This window comes from Psammomys obesus, unplaced genomic scaffold (assembly GCF_907164565.1).
Source record: "Psammomys obesus unplaced genomic scaffold, mPsaObe1.curated_primary_1811, whole genome shotgun sequence".
In the NCBI taxonomy this organism is placed as follows: Eukaryota; Metazoa; Chordata; class Mammalia; order Rodentia; family Muridae; genus Psammomys; species Psammomys obesus.
This window is the reverse complement of record NW_026592890.1, coordinates 6,645,617-6,668,658: the sequence shown is the minus strand read 5'-3', so window position 1 is coordinate 6,668,658 and position 23,042 is coordinate 6,645,617. Positions and strand designations below refer to the sequence as shown.

Here is a 23,042-nt window from a genome sequence, read left to right as displayed (position 1 = left end):
ATTAATCGGAAGCCGATTCTGTTTAAAGCCAGAATGCTTTAACTGCATTTTTGTCTTTTTGTTCCTTGTTATTTATATAAAGTTTTTGTAGACAGAGGCTACAGGCTTCCAGGAAGGGACAATATGGAATAGAATTAGATCTCGGCTAATTCTCACCCCTCCTCCTGGCGCCCTCTTCAAGGCAGGAAATGGTTAACTGCTTCATTTTTAGTTGGCCTTAGTTTTGTTTTTTTTATGAGTCACCCATCATATTGTCAGAACCTGATGCTGCTCTGTTTGAGACTATAGTAAATTATCTTCTAGCTCCAAAGATTAGATAACCCTACTCCCAGTAATGAAATCATCAGCTAAGTGTATTTTCTTCAGACCCTTGGCAGGCTGTGCATTTTCCCCCACCTCACTTTCCATGTTACTGTAAGGAGGGTGAGGGAGGGTCATGACATTCATGGTCCAGGACCAGACCAGCCTTAGGACCGTGCATAACAGGAAGGACATGCATCACTCCTAAATGAATTCCCTGCAGTTTGAAAGCATGCTCCCAAGAAATGAGGATGGGGAGAGTGGTCCTGCAGCCCAGTAGCTGGGTTTCCAGCATGGGGGGCTGTTATGGACTGCCTGCCTGCTTGCCTCAGGCTACAGCAGTGGATTCCAGGGCGAGGGAATGTGGCTGAGTTGCTTCCTGGTATGAAACCCTATGTAAACCAGGCATGGTGGGTCCCGCAATCCAGGACTCAGGAGTAGAGGCAGGAGTATCAGAAATTCAAGACCACCCTCCATAGTGCGACATCTGGGATACTCTCGAATGATGACAGCAATGATTATGTGATAATTTTGAGTCACTGGTGCTCATTGATGGCCTGGAGTTGGTTCTGAGCACTGCCGTCTGTCTCATAGGTCTCTGCACAGGAGGTTCGGAAGGAGAACCCCGTCCAGTTCAAATTCCGGGCCAAGTTCTACCCCGAGGATGTGGCTGAGGAGCTCATCCAGGACATCACGCAGAAGCTGTTCTTCCTTCAGGTCAAGGAGGGCATCCTCAGCGATGAGATCTACTGCCCCCCAGAGACGGCCGTGCTGCTGGGCTCCTATGCAGTGCAGGCCAAGTTCGGAGATTATAACAAGGAAATGCACAAAGCTGGGTACCTCAGCTCTGAGCGGCTGATCCCTCAGAGGTGAGCTGAGGTTGGCCTGGGTGAGCACAGGCCCCGGCCCAGGGAGGAGAGAGGTGTGAAAGGGAGCAGGGAACTGTGTCAAGGTCCAGTGAACTTTAGGCTGGTACTTTCCTGAGTGCTCCCTTTGGAATGTTCTGAGCCAGCACGTTCCTCTGATGATTAACTGTCCCTTCCTCATGGGTCTGTTGACCAGGCCCCTTCTGACCTGCCAGGTATACAGTAACCTGGCCTCTGGCAAGCCTGTCTTTTCTTACTAATGGCGACAAAAAAAAAAAGATACCCCCTTTGGAAGAAAAGGTCATTTAAAATATTTTTTAAAGACTTCCAGTGGGATTGTATTCATTGAAAGGTTAAACCTTTAGGTTTATGCTCAAGAAAGAAAACCAGAAGAAACAAAAACTTGCCATGATGGTCTCATTCAAAAGAACAGTAATGGGGAGAAGGTTGGCCTGGAGAGATGTCTCTGCACTTAAAGGCACTGACTGCTCTTCCAGAGGACCCAGGGAAAAAAATATTAAAAAAAAAAAAAAAAGTGTGTGGGAAGTGGCCTCGTGGCTCACAGCTCACAGCCCTGAAAGTTGACAGGCCCATGTTTCTCTTTTTGAATCCCAGAGTCATGGACCAGCACAAGCTCACCAGGGACCAGTGGGAGGACCGCATCCAGGTGTGGCACGCGGAGCACCGGGGAATGCTCAAGTGAGTGGGGCCTCTTCAGCTTCTCTTCTCATGGGACTCCGGGCAGCACTCTTGGAGAGGTCAGCTTTTGGTCTTCGTGCTTGGTAAAGTTCGAGACAGACAAGCAGGGCTCCCTCGGGAGAAGACTGTCTGAGTTGTGTTTTTTTAAACAAGGCCTGGTGGTCTTGCCTGGGGGAGGAAGCAACGCGGTTGAACCCTCAGCTGGCTCTACCCGTCCCTTCAGAGGGAAGGCCAGGGCCTACATTCGCTGAGGGGAGCACTGATCGCCACAGGGGTGGGGTCTCCCACCCCTCGTCAGCTCACTTGCTTATTAAAGTTATTGATTCGACACTAATCATGACGTAAGCGTGGGCTGCGTGTTAGAAGGGCAGTGAAGCTTGAGGGACAGGAGCGGGGCTTTAGGGCACTCAAATGAAGACCAGTCCCTGCCTTTGGCCTTGTGCACAGCCCTCACTACTTCCTGGCAGTTTTGGGGCTTGGGGACTGTGCCACAGAGACCTTGAGTAGGCCAGGAGCCTTTGATTGTCCTTTGTTGGATCCCAGGTTGTTCCATGAGTGCAAGAAACAGGGTTATCCTAGCAAGAGAATAAAAAGAAGGAAGTCTGTCTCCTCAGAAGCCAGAGCAGATCAGTCTGTTCTTCCTGAATGTGTGGGATGGATACATTCCAGGGCTCAGGATAGCACAGGCCCCTCTCAGGTAGCTGCTTACAGGCTGTCTGGCTGCCTTGGTGCTCCACACCTCACCTGCCTGTCCGTCATACCTCCACATGTCTCCATGTCTACTCCACATGACTGGCCTGCATTTCCAGCATAAGCAGAGGCTGGGGGGCGGGGGGTGAATGCTGCTAACTGGAACACCTCTGTTTTCTTTCCCGTTAGGGACAGTGCTATGCTGGAATACCTGAAGATTGCCCAGGACCTGGAAATGTATGGGATCAACTATTTTGAGATCAAGAATAAGAAAGGAACAGATCTCTGGCTTGGAGTTGATGCCCTTGGACTAAATATCTACGAGAAAGATGACAAGTGAGTTGGAGTTGATCATTGATTTTAGCCTGGAAAACAGGTGAAGTGTCAGAGTGTGTGTGTGTGTGTGTGTGTGTGTGTGTGTGTGTGTGTGTACGTGTCTACATGTGTACATGTGTTAGACTGTGTGGAAGCATCTTATGTGGAGGCCTGGAAGTTAGCACCTTGTCCATCCCAGGCTATTCCACACTACAAGGAGCCTGTGGCAAGGGAGGGCCCAGAATGCGGTGACTTTAGGGCCCTGAGCATTGCGAATTAGAGAGAGACAAATGACTTCCCCCTCCACGGCTGTTCCTAGGCTGTTGCTAGCCAGAGTGGACTCCTGGCTGCAGGCTTGTGCTAATCCAACCAGGAATGTTGATAATGCCACCAGACACCCCAGGATCCTGTAAGCAGCAGAGCAGCCTTCGAGTCTGAACAATTAGCTAAATCCCCTGAGCCTGCACAAGGTGTCTAATTGCTTCACAGCCATTACCCTGTCGAGCTAGGTCTGTGAGCCGAGACAGACAGCTGCCTGGCACTGGGAGCCTCTTGTCAGCTGCAGGTTTCCATCCCTGGGCCGCCTTCTTCCCACCGGCGAGAAATCGGCCCACTTTACCACAGGTGAGCCGCTCCAGGTGAGCCTGAGCGCAGGGGACAGGCTCTGGCCGAGGAGGTGTGACACAGGATGCCTCAGGTTCTTGATGTCCAATTCATAGGACAGGTTTGTGAAATGGAGGCCTAGAGCCCTGAGATGCAGCCAAGCCCCGTGAAGCGCGTCAGGGTGTGCCGCCCTCCCTCAACTCCTGCCAGTTCCCCATCTCTCACTCACCCTGTCCCCAGGGTCTCTCTGGAGTCACCAAGGAGAGTGGCCCTGCTGATAGCAAATGACATGCACATAAAGAATGCAGCTAGTGGCCGGGCATGGTGGCACACACCTTTAATCCAGTGCTGAGGAGGCAAAACTCTGTGAAGTTAAGGCCAGTAGGAGATACACAGTGAGACCCTGTCTAAAATAAGGAATGAATGAGTGAATGAATGACATTTAGAACCATTCAGGACGTCCCAGGCACCCTGAACCCTTGTTGTCCAGAGGAGCTATGGAGGGCGCTCTCAGAGCCAGCCCGCAGACCTTCCTCTGTCTCGGAGTGGAGGCCGGGCCCATGAACTGTCACCATGCCAAAAAGCCCCAGCCTGGCACCAGAAAGTCAGAGCACAGGGCCCTGCCTGGTCTTTGTGGAAATGCATGTGGGAAACTGCCTCTGTCTTTCAGCTCCATTTTTGAGTGGCCAGATTTTGTAACAAGCCCTGGCAAGGGCTGTCCAAACAGGTTTTTCTAGCCGTAAGAAACAGCGATAGGCAGGAACTTGCTGATGTCAGTCTGTAACCACCTTAGTTCACAGAAATGTCACGTAAATTTTGAGCTGTGCTGTGCTGGGCCCTCCCGTTGCCCCTCGGGCTCCCATTCAGCAGCCAGCTGCCATTCTCGGCAGTGGTTCTCAGTGGCGGGCAGCAGGCCCAGCCCCGTCACCAAACCTTCTAAAGAAGGCACACCCGCTCCTCAGAGGAAAGGCGTTTAAGTAGGCATTGAATCAGTTGACAGCTCCGCTTTTTCCCAGTTTGCAGTAGCTGCTAGAGACGGTTCTGGGCTCCCAGGGACCAGGGCTCTAAGGGCCAGGGTATCGGATTGCATCCTTCACCAATAGAGCTAATGGTGGGATTGGATATTCTTGATGCATTGTTAATAAGGGCAATCTGATACGCAAATAAACAGATATATCTCTATCCTAGCCTTTTTGAAATTAAATGGGCTCTGGCTGGGCAATGTCTCCCAGGACCCCCTTTTTATGGTTATATGTCACACAGTTCAATGGGAGCGTGGATTCCAAAGGCCTTTGTCTCTCCCTTTCTCTAACCCTTGGCTTGGGAAGACGAGGGGAAACTAGGCCAAATCTCCCCCCACTCTCCTAGGCATTATTTACAGAAGTCCAGATGAGCTGGATTATAATTCCTCCTGACACTCTTATACCAAAACACTCTGACCCAAAGGTAAATTAAAACTGAGGACGCCGAGGCTGCCCAAATCCGTAGTCTTTGGCCAGCGACTATCCCCCACTCCCTTAGTATAACCACTTTCTGTGTCACTCTGTCATGAGGTGGTTGTGTGGGCAGCCTGGCTCAGGGCTTCACATCTTTAGGAGAGCGGGACCTGGGAAGCTTGTGGACAGGTTGGAGACTGTGTTCCAGCTACTTGCTCACTGAGAAAGGCTTACTAGAGTAGTGCTTTCTGGCCTGGAGCACTCTAGCCTAGAGCTGGTGTTATGTCTCCCCATGAGTTGTGGAATCTGTACTCATCCCAAGAAATGGAAACACAGATTGAAGGGTAATAAAACACAGCCTTGTATTTTAATTGCTGAATTTTGACAAATACACCTGAAAAAAAAAATCACAAATTCTACCAAGACAAAGAATATTTATCATCTTCAGAGCTGCGGATTTTGACTTGAAAAATTAAAAAAATAAAAAAGCTGTTTCAGACTCAAGTTTTAAATAGTATGAGGAATCCCCATACACCTTTTACCCATCATCCTCCGACTCTAACATCGGCAGACCCAGGTGTAACCATTAGAATACTAGTGGCGCTGCCCTGTGGTGACAGTCTGTGGGTCTCTGTTCTGCTTGTTCTGCTAACAGCTGTTTCCGCTTCCAAAACCTAACCAGCGTCGACACAGTGCACAGCTGTCCTTGGGGCTGGACTGAGGTGGTCTTTGTCATTGCTGCTTTGGAAAGTCTGCAGCTTGCATTGCCTGAGATTTGCTCACAGTCAGATTTGAGTTTTGCACTTTGGGTGAGAATCCCACAAAAGTGCCTCAGGGCCTCCCACAAAGCGACGTGTGGTGTCGTTAGGTCAGGCCAGCCTCCAGCGGATGAGCCAGTGCCGGCCGGGACCCTTCTGACATGTCTGTCCTTTCAGTGTAGCTGGTAAATACATTTTGGTGAGATTCTGTGAAGCTCTGTGCTTACTGACACTCGTTCTTAAACTTTCAGTTATTGATTCTAATGTTCACGGATAGAACTTTCCTGGGATTAGTACTGTCTTAAGAAATGGCAATCTGGGGCTGGAGAGATGGCTCAGAGCTTAAGAGCACTGTCTGCTCTTCCAGAGGTCCTGAGTTCAATTCCCAGCAACTGCATGGTGGCTTATAACCCTCTATAATGAGATCTGGTGTCCTCTTCTGGTACATAGGCATACATGCTGGCAGACTACTGTGTAGATAATAAATAAATCTTTAACAAGTATATTTAAAAAAAAAAAAAACGGTAAACTGGAAGGGACCAGCTTTTTTTCTGTTTATTCGGTTCTCTGTATTAGCGTGAACTTGTGGGCATTTGTTCGCAGTAGGGTTTATTTTGTTAATGAGGTTGTTCGGGATTCAGCACGTAGAAGACCTTGGCATTGGTACACGTGTTCTTTACGAGTGACCCCATCGTGCTGAGGCGTCCTTACCCTGTTCTGTGCATGTCCAGCAATGAGCCATCTCCACATTCCTCCGGTTCTTGGAGGAGAAGTCTCATCATCATTAGCCGCCGCCGCCGCCGCCTCCTCCTCCTCCTCCTCCTCCTCCTCCTCCTGTTCCTCTCCTCCTCCAATTCAAGGGCTTAGAAGTAGACCAGGCTACCCTAGAGCTTGCCATTCTCCTGCCTCAGCTTCCCGAGTGCTGGAATCTAGGCATAAACCTCCATGCCCAACTCTTCTCCCCAGCTTTTAAGCGGGTGACACATGAGGCACATAAATCCTGCGACAGCCTTCTGGGTGGACAACGCTCACATCTTACATGCGATCTCTCTTTAGACAGAGAGAGGAAAAGAGGATCCTCGTAGGCTTTCATTTTCCAACTCGTTAAGAAGTAAAAGAGGTTCTCTAACTCAGAAGTGAGTCACCGCTTTCACGCTTAGCCCCTGCTTGGTACCACAGTTACACTTAAGAGCAGCTCCGGCTTGTTACACGTGTGGGCTGTCAGAGTCTTGAGGGCCATGCTGGACCCAGCCTTTGGAAAACAGACACCAGCTGAGGTTGCAGGCCTGGCGTTTCTAGGTCAGAAACTAGAGACCTTTGTAGACAGGAGCTGCAGCACAGAGCCTGGCCTCCGTGGGATTGGGGAGTCGGTGTTGTTGACCTGGCTGTGTGGCCATGCGGTTATGGGCTGAGTAACTGTCTCCTGATTCCTAGCTCTTCTGTGGCCAGCTTTTGCTCTTAGGGTCTGGGGTAAGTGTTCCAGAAGCAGCTGCAGCTGCAGCTTTTCCCTGTGAGGGGGACATAGGCAGAAGATGGTAGCAGTGCCAGGTCATAGCTGTATTTCAAGTGTTCTTCGACTTGTCAGCAAGACTATATTGGTGAAAGCCCTGGATCCCAGGGGTGATGGTGAGGGTACGGCTGTGCTGCGTTTGACGCCGTGGCGCATGTTAGCATGGGGTTACCAGCAAAGGTGAGAGATCAGTGAAGACAGGCCAAAGGCCTGGCGCATACACCAGGCTGCCCAGTGTCCTACAGCTTCTGCGGTGCCCTGGATACTGTCCCTGGAAGCCACCTGCCGTGCGTCTTTAGAAGTCTTCTTGTGGCCTTCAGAGGCTACCTTGGGTTTTTGACCCAGCTTTCACTGCCAAAGGAGGACCCGTCCTGCCCGTTAATGTTAGGCACTGAATTCTACCCCAGACCCCAGGCTGTCATCTGCTCAAAGTGGAAACCATAGGAAATGACTGAGGTTTCAAAACTATTTTTATTTTAGGTGTGTGTGTGTGTGTGTATGTGAGAGAGAGAGAGAGAATGCGTGGGTGGTGTACGCACACATGGGTGTGGCTGTGTGTACAGCATCCAGAGGACATCAGGTGTCATGATTGATCACGCTTCACTATCCCGCTGAGACAGGGTCTGTCATTGAAGCTAGTCTGGAGGCCAGGGGAACTCAGCTTTCCTGTTCTCTCTGTAGCCACGGTGCTTTTCATATGAGTTCTGTGGATTTGAAGCCCGAACTCTAATTTTCACACTTAGGCAGAGAACACCTCACCTGCTAAGCCATCTCCCTGACCCAGGACTGTTTTTGATGGCAGTACTTGTGGTTTAGAGAGTCTGTTTTAGAATCCGGCCTTATTCTGGTAAGGTGTTGGAGAGTAGGGTGGGACACAGTTAAGCAAAGCAGTGTGGTCTTGACATCTCTTGATGGAAAAGTCCGAATTGAGGCCAGTGAGGTAATGACGTTGAGTAGTGAGGCCAAATAGGGCTTTTGTGTAGTCTCTGACAGGGCAGCATCTAGCCAGGCCATGTGCCTGGCCGGGATGAGAGCCGGAGGGTGGAAAACACCCCTGCCCACCCCGGGAGTCAGCACCTTCTCTGTGAGGAAGGCCCATATGGAACACCAGGCGTGTCTTTATAACGCTTGGAGTAGCATGGACTTAACACTTCACTGGTTGCTGTTGGAGAGGAAAGAAGGGGGAGAGGACAAGGAAACGTGTCGGCAGCAGTGTAGTTTTAGAGCTGAGAGATGCTCTCGGGTGAGTAAAAACTCTGTTACATATCTGAAGAGAGAACTGGCTGGCTGATAGGGAATAATGAGACCAGCAGGATGGACGTGGGCTCTGGCCGTGTGAGAAGATGGGTAGTGCAGACGTGTGGGGGTTTGGGTGCCAGGGAAGAAGGTCAAACAGGACAGAAGATAGTCCTCATTAAGAATCCTTTACCACAAGGTGACCCAGGGGTGACACACCGCAGCCACCTGAGACAGAAAAGCTAGAAAGTGGCTGCACCAAAGTTACTCCTACATCTGTTTGAACCTGGGATGGCAAAGGCGGTTTAAACGTGGTGTGTTTTGTTGTTGTTGTTTTAATTACACTTCTTGGGCTTGTTTTGTATTTTAAATTGAGAGGTTTGCTAAGGTCTCTCAGTCCAAGAACACGCGCGTGCGTGCGTGCGTGTGTCTGTGTGTGTGTCTGTGTCTGTGTCTGTGTGTGTGTGTGTGTGTGCGTCTGTGTGTATCTGTATCTGTACCTGTATCTAACTTACTGCTGCTTTTCTTTTTATAACCTCAGGTTGACCCCGAAGATCGGCTTTCCCTGGAGTGAAATCAGGAACATCTCTTTCAATGACAAGAAGTTTGTCATTAAGCCCATCGACAAAAAGGCACCTGTAAGTTCAAGTGTAGACCGGGTCACTGCTTATGGTCTCATAGCTGACTGGGTTTTCGGAACACTGAGGCTCCCCAGTGTCCTGAGAAGGCAGTGTTCCTCAGGCTTCCCTCTAATAGAAGCTCAGAGATCTTTGAGTCACAGGACTGACACTGCAGTGGGAGGTTGCTATGGAAACCAGATGGCGCCATCCAAAGCTACATGATGTAATCCTAGTCTTCATACAGAGAAAAGGCAGTTCTCAGTTCTCATCGACCTTGACCAAGCAAGGATAAGCATTTCCCAAAATGACACAATTCTGCCGAGGCGCACCCAGCTTGCCCAATGTTCGTGTGGGCAGCCAGCCTACCCCTGATACCAGCTTGTGGGTGGAGCTCGTGCTAGTGTCTCCTCAGTGGCTGTTTGGAGCATAGATAATAAGACTTTCAAGTCCAAAGAACAAAAATGGGGCTTTCTGTAAGGCTTTGGGCTTAACAGCCAAACATTCCAAGTGTTTCAGAGCCTGGTGGTCCCCAGGTTTCTACTCTCCCTCTTGCTTCCTCCTTACCTTGGGGCACCTCACCTTTCCCCTGTGGTCAGTCTGTCCACCACATGCTCTTTACTCAGTCACTGTGCTCTGCCCACGTGGGAAGCAGAGTGTAAAGTAAGAGCTGAAATGACCAATGGATTATGAAATGTTGAGGTTTTTTTCTCCACTTTTTTTTTCAGTTTATTTTACATCCCAAGGGTGCCCCCTCCCTCCTTTCCTCCCAGTTCTCCCCTTTCCCCTCTTTCACCCTTCCCTTCTCCCCTTTTATCTAGAAAAGGGGAGCCTCCCTCGTATCCACCCTCTCTATACATCTAGTCACATCAGGGCTGAGCATATCCTCATCCCCTGAGGCCAGGCAACAAGGCAGTGCTGCCAGAAGCAGGCAACAGAGTCCATGTTAGAAACAGGCCCCTCCCCCTCCACACGTCCCCCATTTAAAGAACAAGCCACCATCGGCCACATATGTACAGGGGGCCTAGGTCCTTACCATGCATGCTCCTTAGTTGATGTCTCAGTCTCTGTAAGCCCCCATGGGACTCGGTTAGCTGTCTCTGTTGGTTTTCTTGTGAGGTTCCTGTCCCCTCCAGGTCTTTCATCTTTTTCCCACAATACTTCCACAGGACCCCTGGAGCTCTACCCCATGCTTGGCTGCAAGTCCCAGCATCTGTCTCGATCTGCTGTTGGCTGGAGCCTCCCAGACAACAGTCAAGTGAGGCTCCTGTCTGCAAACATAGCAGAGCATCATTATTAGTGTCAGGGGCTGGCTCTCTGCCGTGGGGTGGGTCTCAGATTGGGCCAGTCATTGGTTGGATATTTCCTCAATCTTTGTTTTCCCTTCATCCCTGCACTTGTAGGCAGGTTGATTTTTGGATCAAATTTTGTCAGTGGGTTGTTGCTCCCCTCCCTCCACTAGCCCTGCCTGGCTAGGAGGTGGTCACCTCAGTCTTCATTCCTCCCCCACCCCCTCCGGTTAGGAGTCTCAGCTAGAGTCAAACCCATGTCCTCCCAGGACCCTACCCTGCTGCAGGCCTCCAGCTTGACAAAGAGATGTCCCCCTCAGTTTCCCTTCTTGTTCCCAGCCCTCTTACTTCCTACCCCTTTTCTCCCCACATCTGATCTCCATCCTTGTCTCCCTCCCCAGTTCCTGCTCTTCATCCACGTCTGCCGTCTATTCTATTTCCCCTTCGTTGTGACATTCTGGCACCTTCCCTTAGGCCTTCCTTGTTATTTAGCTTCTTTGGGTTTATTTGAGTTTTGTTCTGCCAACACGTAAACTTTTAGCTGATGTTAGCTCAGAATATTGAAGACATATGGATACAACTGTAGCACGGTGGACATGGCAAGAATTCTGTTTTCTAATTTGGAGGCATTTTTTTGTTTTTAAGTATGTGTGTGTTTTAAGAGTTTGCTCTGGTTTTTACCACAGTTCTAGGTTGGGAAAGACTTTGAGTCTGTGTGTCCGCCCCGCCCCCCCCCCTTTTTGTTACCTAGTTACAGTGGTTACCTTAGAGCAAACATGTGCTGTGACCGTACTGTAGATGTCTGCTAAGCCTCTTAGGGCTGAGGGCCGCCTGGCAATGGCAGAGCCACTTGGAACACTCTGGTACTGCCAGTTACGCCCTGCCTCCCCCATCCTCCCACCCCCCCACATGGGCTAGGCAATCAGAATTGTAAAGTCAGCAGGTCTCTCTGGACTTGGCTGTGTAAGTATTTTATTGAAATGTTTCCTGCTGTTTGTAAACTTGTGACCCCTCCACTCCACTGGCACTCGCATGGTTCTTTAAAATTACACTGTGTTTATTACAGACTCGGGCTCCATGGTGATGGCGCCATCAGTATGCAGCCCCACTAGCCGAGGGTCACAGCGAGCCCATGTTCTGTGGGCAGTGAGGTGGCGTGGCTTGAAAAGCAAGGCAATTAATTCTGAAGTCTGGGGAGCTTGGTTTCTGCTCAGTGTGGTGCTGATACATTTGCAGAACTTTTTTTTTTTTTTCTCTTTTTATTTCAGCTGACAATAGAGGAGGTCTTTAGGGCCAGGGTGTTGCACGTTGCTATACATTTTAGCTTTGGAAAATCGAAAGAATGCAGAGGCAGCCATGGTTGGTGTGATTAAATTAGTGCGCACAAGGCCACTGTCAGCAGCCCTGTGGGAAGCTTTAAAGAAATGGGTGCCGGGGAGATGCTTGCTGAGAAGCATGAGACCCTGAGTCTGGGTCCCAGTGCCTACATCAGCGCCAGGTGCAGTTCTGGAACCCCAGCGCTGAGGGGAAGGTGAGACTCACACAGGCGCCTCCGTGGAGCTCAGTGGCCAGCCAGTCTAGCTCAGTTTCTGAGCTCCAGGTTGGAGGACACCCTGCCTCAGGAAAAAAAAAAAAAAAAAAAAAAAAGTGGGGAGGGAGAGCTATAGAGGAAGACCTCATGACATCGGTACACCCCTCCCCCAGCACACGCCCTCTGGCTGTGTTCCAGGATTGACCCGTGGACATGGGCAGTCACAGGTCTGCATCGTGGTGGGAAAAGCGCTAAAACCAGGCAAAGAGTAGGATTCTCACGGTGAATCTAACAATGCCTCTTAGAGGAAAAGTGACACCGGCTGAGGAGAGAGAAGGGGATAGCTGGGCCTTTCAGTGTAGGCCCGAATTGTGGCAGCATTAGCTCGGGAGCTGATGGAGGAGGCAGTGATCAGGTGACTCTCCCTACCCCTCCAGGGCTGTGGAGTAGCCATGCCCAGTCCCAGTGTTTTACTTTGTGCACAAGAAAGTCACATTTTCACCGTTAGGCTTTGACATAAAAGACTGCAGAAACCCTGAAGGTGATGAAGGAGGCATAGGATTTCCTACTGGGTATAGCCTTGTGAAGGGAACCCTGGGAATTTACAAAGCTTCTCTAGAGGGCCAGGAGGCACTTTGGGGCCTGGTTTTGACTTTTAGGTGAGATCTCCAATCTCCTTTCCCAGGCAGCCTGTGAAGGGCCAAGCAGTCACCTTTTCCTTCAGAATAGGCCCTACCATTCCTAAAGCAGCCAGGGAAAGGCAGAGAGCTCTCGGCACCTTCAGTGGCTTTTGAACTGTTAGGAATCTGGACTCTGCTGAGCAGAAGGCTCAGAGCAGCCTTCTTAGGAGCCCCTCTGACACAACAGAGGGTCCTGGAATTGGGCTGTGGCCTCATGGGAACTTCCTGGGAGTGTGCCGTGGCTTGTCTTCTTTGCCTGAGAGGATGTTGGGGTGTCTGGGGGTCCCCTTTCCATGCTTTTCTTGTGCCTGCTGTTAGTTTTTAGTACATGGACTGCCTGTCCACTGAGAAAGTCTCCCCTTGACCCTTCTGTTTTGCATTAAAAGGCACGTTGGGGACATGAACTCAGGACTCTAACTTGAAGTCATAACTGGCTCTTTCAAAGGCATGGGAGAAACTCTCTCCCCTCACCCATCCAGCTTGCCAGCTGCTAACTCTAGAGTGTTTTCCAGTTTCTGGGTCCGTTTCTTGCAGGCGGGGTTTGAGGCAGTCTCCTGTAACTTGTAGTTCTGACTCTTGAATCTTTGTGATTTTTTTTTTCCTGAAGGGGAGTTGGTGCATTTCCTTGCACGTACTTGTGAGTCACAGTGGAACATTTTTGGGCTGTGTGCCTCTGAAGCCTTGAGCCAAGGTTGTTTTCTCTTGTGTAATAAGAGATAGGTGGCTCATAAAAATTCCTCCTTGTCTTAGTGCTATGGACTCCTCCCAGGAAAAGCCAGTCTGTGAAACCAGAGCCCCACCCGGGAAGTTGAGGGTTCCAGGTGGCCTCACATAGACAAGGGGGACTAGCTGGGCTGCCCTTTGCCTGTCCCTTGGCTGTTCCAGCATGCTGTCAGTCTCTGAGGTGGCCATGGATGGGATGCACACTGCTGGCTTCCATCACCTTCCTTCCAGATGGCTGGAAAGCCAGGAGGCGTTTCCAGATAGACCGTGCCTTCCCTCTGTCCCTGTACTAGCTCTGGAAGGAGCGAGAAGTTAGGAGACAGCTGTCTGCCATCTTCATGGCCCTAAAACTCTTATAGCCACTGGTGACAAAGTTCCAAATACCATGCTCTGCCCTCTCTCTGAGAAAGCAGCTGCTTGCATTGTGAGTACACAGGGCAGCTTGCACTAGTAGCCCCTGTGCGTGGCAGCCAGTGTTTCCTGTCCCAGGTCCTACTTAAATCTCTTATGAACATTCTCTGATCCAGTACTTACGTTTCCATTATACTGTCACCCCCATTCCATGACCCGAGGCTGAGTGATGGAGTGGCTTGCTTGGGTTATAGAACTCAACTCAGCTGTGGTGCTGAGCATTAGCAGCTGTCACCCAGCAAATATTTGTTGAGCACCAGTAACTACTGAGTGTTGATTTGGTCCTAGAAAGACAGATGAGTGGACGGCCCCTGTTCTCGGGGAACTGGGAGTCAGATGCAGAGCTAGGCAGTGGAGTGCCATGCTAACACAGTGGCAGACCCCTCTACCCGATACAGCAGGCACAGAAGCAGGGCTGGGATCATTGGGTGGATGGGGTGAACTGGGTCAGGATGCTCGGAGGCGCGACAGTGCAGCTCAGGAGTTGACACCGGTGTTAGGGCTGGCGCTGTAAGGCTGTGGTGTATCTCTGGCCCAGGAATCTGGAGCAGTGGAGATCAAGGCAGTGACCAGTCTGTAGCAGTGTGACAGGTGACAGGCTTGGCAGGAGACAGGAAGCTCAGAAGTTGAGGGGTAGCATACATGCAGGAACAGGAAAGGAAAGGATGGCTGGTAACAGGATGGGGGCCTGGAGAAGCAGACACCCGAACCAGCTTTCTCAGTGCGAGAGGGGCCTCTTGATAGAGCGCTGTAGGTGGAGATTTAGCATAGACACACCTGTGCTAGGCACAGCACGCAGACCACGCATATACAAATGGATGTACACGCATGTACATATACAGATTACCCCCCCCCCAATTGACCCACCGAGTGAATACTCCACATACGAGGAGTAGACATTTCTGATCGCCTGCGGCTTTTGGCCTTTTAGAGGTAGGCTCATGAACTCTGAGAAGTGTGGTCTTGGGAAAGAAGGCTGTTGAAGGAGAGGAGGCTGAGCCCACCCTGTTCTGTTTTGTAGGACTTTGTGTTCTATGCCCCACGCCTGAGAATTAACAAGCGGATCCTGCAGCTCTGTATGGGGAACCATGAGCTGTACATGCGCCGTAGGAAGCCCGACACCATTGAGGTGCAGCAGATGAAGGCCCAGGCTCGGGAGGAGAAGCACCAGAAGCAGCTGGAGCGGTGAGTGAGGGGCCTGTGGCGGGACACAGCTCCTGTCGGGGACGCCAGGCAGACAGACAGCCTGGCAGCATGGGACCCAGTCTGAGCAGAGACTGTCCTGTGAGCTGTTGCCACCTGATTCGTCACCATCAGGCACAGGCTGTGGCACCCCTCTGCTTGCTGCAGCAAGCAGCAGCTTTGTCTGCAGGTCTGGTCTGCCTGAACCTCACCCTTCCTTCATGTCTGCCTCTTCCCCACACCAGACAACAGTTGGAAACGGAGAAAAAGAGGAGAGAGACGGTGGAGAGAGAAAAGGAGCAGATGCTCCGGGAGAAGGAGGAGCTGATGCTCCGGCTGCAGGACTATGAGCAAAAGACCAAGAGGGCCGAGAAAGGTCAGCAGTCACGCCGCCTCCCCTTCCCACCCTGCCCCCACAGTCACTAAGGGGTTGGCTGTTCCCCCAAGAGAGCTGGGCAGGGCTGGCTCACAGCCAAGAGGGAGCTTGTTCAAGAGTGCTGTCTGTTTAGCACAATCCCCCTAAGACGGTCGAGCCATGACAATTTCGTCATTGAGGGTAGAAAGCTTTTCCCCCCTACTTCGCTGAGAACGTTCAAGTCTAGTGAGGTAGATGCCACGTCCCCTCGGCACATACACAGCAATCACAGCCAGCCTGTGGCACCTCCACCATACGTCCCAGGGTCACAGGAGCAGCCCTGCCCTCTGAGGACATTTTAGAATGGGGGAGGGGCAGTGTTTGGAAGGACAACACAGGCTATTTCTGTGTCCCGAGTCAGTGTCCAGGTGATGAGTGAGTTGTAAGGGTGTTCCACCTTAGGGTGCCATTAGGGACTATGGTGCCATTAGGGTGTAGCAAGGTCAGACCTGGCCCGGAAACAGGGTTTCTGACTAGTTGCTCTTCAGTGGTCTCTAACCATACTGAAATTTATAACAGCAGCAGGAATGAGCCCTGAGCTGTCCCTGCTCGCCGCCCTGTGACTCGGCGCAGGGCTTTGTGAGCTTGGCTTTCTCTCCTTCAGCCCACTTTGGGTGGGACTGGAAGGCCAAGGTTCCTTTCCTGCCTGGGAGTCTGAGCAGCTCTGACTCCATGTTCTCTGCAGAGCTCTCCGAGCAGATTGAGAAGGCCCTCCAGCTGGAGGAAGAGCGGAAGCGAGCCCAGGAGGAGGCTGAGCGACTGGAGGCTGACCGTGTGGCTGCGCTGCGGGCCAAGGAAGAACTGGAGAGACAGACACAGGATCAGATAAAGAGTCAGGAGCAGCTGGTAGGGATTGCCTGGTTTCAAGATGCTGAATTATGGAGAGGTTGCTCCTAGGGAATCAAACAGGCCACGCAGGCCTTTCAGAGCTTTTAGCCAGGGCTGTAAGCAGATCTGCTGTGGCAGCAGCAGGGAGTAGGGTGGGCTGGACTGGTCTGCGTCCTCAGTGAGGGAGGTGGAGTGGGTGCTCAGGGCCTCACAGACACACAGAGGGAGGTGCGGATAGGGTCCCCTGACCACGAAGATGGAGGGAGCACAAGGCATCATCAGGAGGCCATTCATTCTTGCGGATGAGTGTTGGTTCACCAGAGAACTCTGCCAGAAGGATTTGCCTTTCCTCCAGGCTGCAGAGCTGGCTGAGTACACTGCCAAGATTGCCCTGCTGGAGGAGGCTCGGAGGCGCAAGGAGGACGAGGTGGAGGAGTGGCAGCACCGGGTAAGTCTGAACCCCGGAACCGTGCGTGACTGCGGGGTACATCTTGGGGGAAGATTATTTTGAGCTCAGCTGCAGGTCACATCCCAAATTTCTGGAACCTCTTCAAATCCTCTGCAGATGCCTTCTTTCTTAACAAGGCAGAAATCCCCAGAGGAATGGCCTGGGCCCTGTTCACGAGGTAGAACGGCGCGCTGGCATTGGATTAGCAGAGGAACAAAGGCCCACTTATTCCTTTCCTCCCTGTGTTCCACATCCCACGCTCTTCAGCCACGATCAAACCCCCCTGATCGGAAGCTGGTTTTGATTCTAATTGCTTGGGTACTCCCTGCGATGGGGTCACAGAGCCTGAAGCAGAATGTGGCCCGTGGAATATACCGGAGAACGGGACATCAGAGCGTCTAGCTGTGGTTCTTACCATGGACTTAACTCTAGGCTCTGAGAAGCCCCTTCTCCATGTATCCTGCTTCTAGGGATCTCTTTCTGGAGCTGCTTCAGGCCTATGTCTCCCATCCATTCTTTCCGTGCTCTCCAACCCATGGCACGCAGAAAACATAAGATTCAGGGAAAGTCCTCATTGTAAAAGTATTAGGTGAAGAAATCCATTTATAAGGCAGGTCAGACTGAGCTCACATCTAGAAAGGGGGTGCAGGCGGATGAGACGGGGTCTGGGCCCCTGACTGACAACCTGAGAGCTAGATGCATGCACAGACTTACTCCAAGTGGTGGTACTTCCGGCAGCTGGAGAACATAGCCCATGAGCCTGTTCTTCCAGGCAGAAAGAAATGGTGCTTTCCAGCATCTGGAATCCTGATTTGTGTGTGTGTGGACATGTGTGCTGCCACTCTGGTGAGAGCCAAGTGGAGGCAGAACCCTGGGCTCCTTGCTGGCAGACCACACCACCTCTTCCAGGACGGGCTATGGGTTCTCACCTGACCAGTGGTCTCCTCCCCAAAGGCTAAAGAAGCCCAGGACGACCTGGTGAAGACTAAGGAGGAGCTACACCTGGTGATGACGACTCCCCCGCCCCCGCCACCCCCGGTGTACGAGCCTGTGAACTACCATGTGCAGGAGGGACTGCAGGATGAGGGGGCAGATCCCATGGGCTACAGCGCGGAGCTGTCCAGCGAGGGCATCCTGGATGACCGCAACGAGGAGAAGCGGATCACTGAGGCGGAGAAGAACGAGCGCGTGCAGCGGCAGCTGCTGGTGAGTGGGCAGGGGCCCTCGGGCCCTCAGGGCATCGCTTGCAATCATCTCTGCCAGCAGGCGTTAGTGAGGACCCCTTTCCTGCCCTTCCGAATCCCTATCTCCTGGCCACTCCCCGAGGTCACCGTGGAATCGCCCTCAGCCCGCAGGGGAGGCAGGTGGGTAACAGATACGTGCTTCGTGTTGCAGACCCTGAGCAACGAGCTGTCGCAGGCCCGGGATGAGAATAAGAGGACCCACAATGACATCATCCACAATGAGAACATGCGGCAAGGCCGGGACAAGTACAAGACGCTGCGGCAGATCAGGCAGGGCAACACCAAGCAGCGCATCGACGAGTTCGAGGCCATGTAGAGACCAGGCTGGGACCAAGGGCGGAGGGCACCTCATGGCAGGGCGCTGTCACCTTGGCCCTGTAGCTCTTAAGTCTAGAAACCCCCTGACGTGTTCTAGTCCCTTGCAGTTACCAGCAGAAGCACTCTGCCCCAGGACCCATTGGGGGGTCCTCTCTGGTTACTTCCATTTGTATCGTAGTGCCAAACAGGCCAGATTGTTAGAACAGCTACCGACACTTCCTGTTTGGAGCAGGGATTCGGGTGGCTCTAAAGTCTAAAACTTCAAGCTGGACCGTGTGACACAAAGCTCGCTGTCACCAGGGACAGCACTGTGGCTCACACACGGGTGCCATACTTTCTCTAGGTTTGAAATGAGCTCAGATCGATTTTGTTCTTGATTTCTATGAAGGATCCATCTCTGTGTTTTGAGGGGTGAAAATGATTTTGAAATTTGGGCCTAAGGTACGCTCCCGCACAGCCTCCTTCCTCCAGGGCGCTGGCAGAGTCCGCGGCGGCCCCTTCAGAGTGGACGGTACAGGACTCTCCGATACAAAGCTTTTTTCATGCTTACCTGTTAGCATACGTCATTGGACTTACATACCTAATGATCTGCTGTAGAGAATAGTATTTATATATAAGTGATAATATGGGTTTGTAACATTAGTTTTAAAAAGGGAAAGTTTTGTTCTGTATATTTTGTTACCTTTTACAGAATAAAAGAAGTAAATATTAAGAACCATGTAATCGCGACACTTGATCTGACGTGGGGGCAGTTGGGAAACAACTGATCAATCACCGCTGTACAAAATGTTAGTGGGTTTAGTGCATGTAAAATGCACACTTCAATTTCCTGTCAGTTTCTTCTTTGAAAAAAATACAGACTGAGAGCATTCCGATCCAGCCCTGAAGGGAGTCCGGCCTGTTTATTGTGAGCGCCTTGTTCCTGTTCTCAGCTTGTCTCCCTTCTGTGCGCCACACCAGATTTACACACAGTGAAAGCTCTCCAAGGCCTCGCGTCCGCTTGCACGGGGTCCTTTCGGGACTTGCCTCAGGCGTCGCGGAGCTTGCTAACTGGACGGGCTCCTTTCCCTGGGAGGCTCGCTACAGGAGAGGAGGTGGCCAATGTTCACCACTTCTTTTTCCCCTCTGAAACACATACAACAAAGCTTAAATTTCTGTTGCTAAAATGCCAGGAGCCGTGGACAGCTGGTGAGCACGAACTGAAATCAGGACGTTTCCACGTCTGCGGGAGTAACCCTCCCCGACTCCCGAGACAGCAGTAACTGTGTGTCCCTCTAACCACACGCAGCCGTAGGCGGTTCCCGGGGATCCAGCGGTCCGAGTCTGGTGACCCCACAGCCTGCTGACCTTTGAAGGTAGGCGGTCACCTCAGGCTCGCTCAGTGCAGGACGAGGGTCATGTCTGTCCATAAGTTGGGGCTGGACAATACCTTCTGCCACTGAAGCCCAGACTGCGAACACGAGTCAGTACAGCCTGCAGGGCCTCCCTCTGCAATGAGAGAGAAGGCCATGGGTGAGAAGGCTAACCCTGTTCTCTCCCTCACCCCAAGCCCTAGCCCTAGGCTTCCACGCTCGAAAGCAGCAGTTCTCAACCCATGGGTCCACCCCTTTGGGATCGAATGACCCGTTCACAGGAGTCGTAGATCAGGTATCCTGCACTACAGTTATGAAGTAGCAACAAAAATTTTCTGGCTGGGGGTCACCACAACAGGAGGGACTGTATTAAAGGGTCGCAGCGGTAGGAAGGTTGAGCGCCACGGCTCTGAGGGGAAGGTTTGTTTGTTCTTTTTGAGGAAGGGTTTTCTTGTTTGCTCTCTAAGGAATACAGCCCCAAGTCTGGTTTAGTACTCAGCCTGGCAGCCTTGTGGAACTGTGGGTAGGTGACTGCCTGCGTCAGGGCCCTGCTGAGAACGAGATGGGGCTCAGACCTGCCTGTTCCCAGTAGGAAGCCGGGCACACAATGCCAGCAACCTCCCCGTGAGCCACACTGAATGGCGCCCTTGTCTGTCGCCTCAGTGACGTCCTTCCACATTTATGTTTGTCCGGACTAAGAGATTTTCCTTAAGAAAATAATCCTCTTATGATCGACACCAGGAACAGAAGTAAATACTTCTGAAGCCTGGAGCTTGTTTCTTTAGCTGATCCAAATCTGATTTAAATTGCTGAAATACTTGGCTGTATCAGCACTCTGTTACAGAGTTAGACCTGGACTGGGGAGTTCCCATTATGGCAGGACAGGGCAGGTTCAAAGCCAGATGAATCATTTCCACTATAGAAACCGAGTGTCCATGTTGGGCGATCTCCAAGGACAGAAACCTGATAAACTCCCATCCACAGAAAGTGAACAGACTTACGTGAACCGAGCCTGGCTCCCCCAAGGAGACGGTCATTCATACCAAAGACGGCCTGGTCCCAAACAGTCAGCTCCAAGCTGGACTGCCGCAGCTGAGAGCTGCTTACGCCGCTGAACACGAAGGAGTGTTTCCACTGGGGACAGGCCTGCTTCTTCAGCACGGGGGACTTCACCCGCAGTTTTTGTTGATCTGGCAGAGTGAGACAGCTGAAAAGGGAAAACAGGATCCTTGAGGCCAACCTCAACATGCAGCCTCCTTCCCCACAGGTACCCACCCATTCTACGCTGAACTGGGTTAGCATCCCAGGGCCTGTCCGCAGTCCTTCTCCCTGGGATGTGCCTGTTTCCACAGGGCTCTCACTGTAAGCTCTCCTCATGGCCACACCACCATTAAAACCAATGCCTAGGGACTAGGGCTCTGTATACAGATGGCTTCATTTTGCTCCAGTCTCTGGAAAACAGATTCAGAAACGCAAACTTGCCATAGGGTATACACAGTGGTAGTGAGGGGTTCCGTCCTGACAAGACACCATGTAATTATTAGTGTTTCCTTTGAGGACCCTAGCACACCTGTAGTGACTAAGAATGACAAAGACCATATGATGCTTAATCCAGGAGGAGGTGCTAAGCTAGGGAAACTAGGGAAACGTTAATTGATTTCAAAACCAATTCCTGGTATTTCAAGAACTGATAAGGTCTCGGTTTCTGGTTAAAATGTGCTATTCCCAGGTAAACCTTGCTTGACCAAATTTCACTTCCTGGAAACCATGGCCCTTCAAAAATCGAATTGCATTTTAGTGTTTCCTGTGCACGCACGTAAGAACGGGTGCACTTGCCCCACACGTGTGGTCACAGAACAAGTTGCAGGAGTTGGTTCTCTCCTTCCAACCGTGTGGCTGGCTCCAGGGGCCTGGCCTCGGGTCATCATGCTTGGCAGGTGCCTTTATCCACTGGGACATCTCACCAGCCCTGTTTTAAGGTTTTCATAGGGAAGCTAAAACGAGGTGAATTCAAACAGCCTGGCCTTTTTGGTGTTTCCTACAGATTTTGGACCATGCTCAATATACACTCACCAACACATCTAATACTAACCCTTTAACAAATGAGTTTAAGGTGCCGTCCGACCTCACGGGTAAATTCTTGGCTCCCAGCACGACCAAACAAAGTTGACCATTAAGCACTTGCTGACCTGTTCCTGGAAGGAAAGTCAGAGCTTGAGTTAGGCCTGTTTTCCCGATCGGTGAGTATGCAGTGTTGACACCCAGAAGGTGGTAGCTCCGAGAGGACCCACAGCCCCTGGGCCTTAAGACAGTGGGAGGAAAAGGCACACTTCTCCCACCAGCGTCATGGGCTTTGGGTGCACACTGCCTCTATCAGAGTGCGGACGGTGAGAGGACCAGGAACATGCCCACAGGAAGGTGGCAGTTAGAGGACTGGGGAAACCATGAGGAGAAAAGCTGTGCAAGCCGATTGTAGCTGCTGGTTGGAGAAGGGCTCGAGGAGCGGCTGAGGGAAGGCTTTGGTGACCACCTGAGGGTGCACGCTGCTGGCCCCGGGAGCTCAGGATCAGAGTGTCCCACTCCTGCCAAAGTCACCAGTCTACCTGTCATCTTGTGAGTTCTCTCCATGTCCTCCTCGGCCCTCCTAGTGTCCACATACCTTGCATTATCTAAATTAAATAGCTGGAGGATATGCCCTTGACCCACTCCATCCTGATGTCTGAGCACTGGGGCCCCCAGTGCCCCGGATGCACCCTTGGTTCTTAAAGAGCCTACCTCTGACCTCTGGATTCATGCTCTTGCACTGTCCCTTTTCTTCCCCCCAACAAGGCCACCGGAGACTGGCCGGTCTATATTTTAGGAAGGATGTTGTGTACATTGGAGGCCTCTCCTGTTCTGATCACCTGCATTGCCTCGAGTCACGAGTTCCAGGGACTGGAATGCGTAGGATCAGTGGGCAGTGGGGAAATCTTTTGCCTACCTCAGACTGCCTGCCCTCCGGGTTTTGGGGACAGTGCCACAAACAAATGCTCAAAGGGCTGGAGGTCACCAACCTTCTTGGGCCTCCTGGAGCTTTCTCGGCCCTGCAGGAAGGACCAGTTTGGCTCGAACAGCAAGTTCTCCATTATTCTGAGGAATATTCTCTCCGTATTTCTCAGCCTGGGGGCAAGAGGCAAAGCTCAGAAGCCAGATCCTTCCTGGTTGCCCCTCAGAAGCACCTGTACTGTGCAGGTAGTCTCAACGCAGCCCACAGGTGGCCCACCCCCACAGACCCTCTCAAGGCCAAGACATGGGATGGACACTCCTGGTGGACTCATCCTCTACCCGCACTGCCCCATCCCTGCCACCCTCAGCCCCTCAGCATGGGAGGGGCAACTCACTGTCCTGACAACATCCGAAGCCACTGGGAAGAGCGTGGCTGCGGGAAGGCCAGAAAACGATTAAGGTCCTTCCCTGTTCACCAGCTCTAGGTCGAGCTAGCCTCCCATGCCAGGGTCTCCTTCAGGCGCTGAGGGCAGAGAGCATTGCAGACTATGCCTGAAGCTATAGGTAAGCTGTGTAGGCTGTGGGTTCTAGCCCCTGTAGAGATGC

General features: G+C 51.8%; 2 protein-coding genes across 3 annotated transcripts in view; one reads left to right on the top strand and one right to left on the bottom strand.

Annotated features, from left to right (window-relative positions):
• Positions 1 to 18,978, top strand: part of Ezr (ezrin) — a 43,361-nt gene extending 24,383 nt beyond the window's left edge. The window contains exons 4-13 of the mRNA XM_055615947.1: positions 895 to 1,169; positions 1,782 to 1,865; positions 2,745 to 2,891; positions 8,955 to 9,051; positions 14,686 to 14,849; positions 15,092 to 15,222; positions 15,947 to 16,107; positions 16,445 to 16,537; positions 17,492 to 17,743; positions 17,933 to 18,978. Of these exons, the coding sequence (XP_055471922.1) occupies positions 895 to 1,169; positions 1,782 to 1,865; positions 2,745 to 2,891; positions 8,955 to 9,051; positions 14,686 to 14,849; positions 15,092 to 15,222; positions 15,947 to 16,107; positions 16,445 to 16,537; positions 17,492 to 17,743; positions 17,933 to 18,097 (1,569 nt within the window). The 3' untranslated portion in view covers positions 18,098 to 18,978. The remainder of the gene's footprint in view (positions 1 to 894; positions 1,170 to 1,781; positions 1,866 to 2,744; positions 2,892 to 8,954; positions 9,052 to 14,685; positions 14,850 to 15,091; positions 15,223 to 15,946; positions 16,108 to 16,444; positions 16,538 to 17,491; positions 17,744 to 17,932) is intronic.
• Positions 18,979 to 19,231: 253 nt separating this feature from the next.
• The window catches only part of Sytl3 (synaptotagmin like 3), a 54,873-nt gene continuing 51,062 nt past the window's right edge, over positions 19,232 to 23,042 (bottom strand). For both annotated transcript variants that reach the window (XM_055615945.1, XM_055615946.1), the window contains 4 exons: positions 22,505 to 22,610; positions 21,544 to 21,646; positions 20,453 to 20,658; positions 19,232 to 19,587 (listed from right to left, as the gene is read on the bottom strand). In XM_055615945.1, coding sequence (XP_055471920.1) covers positions 19,478 to 19,587; positions 20,453 to 20,658; positions 21,544 to 21,646; positions 22,505 to 22,610 — 525 coding nt within the window. In that variant the 3' untranslated portion in view covers positions 19,232 to 19,477. The remainder of the gene's footprint in view (positions 19,588 to 20,452; positions 20,659 to 21,543; positions 21,647 to 22,504; positions 22,611 to 23,042) is intronic.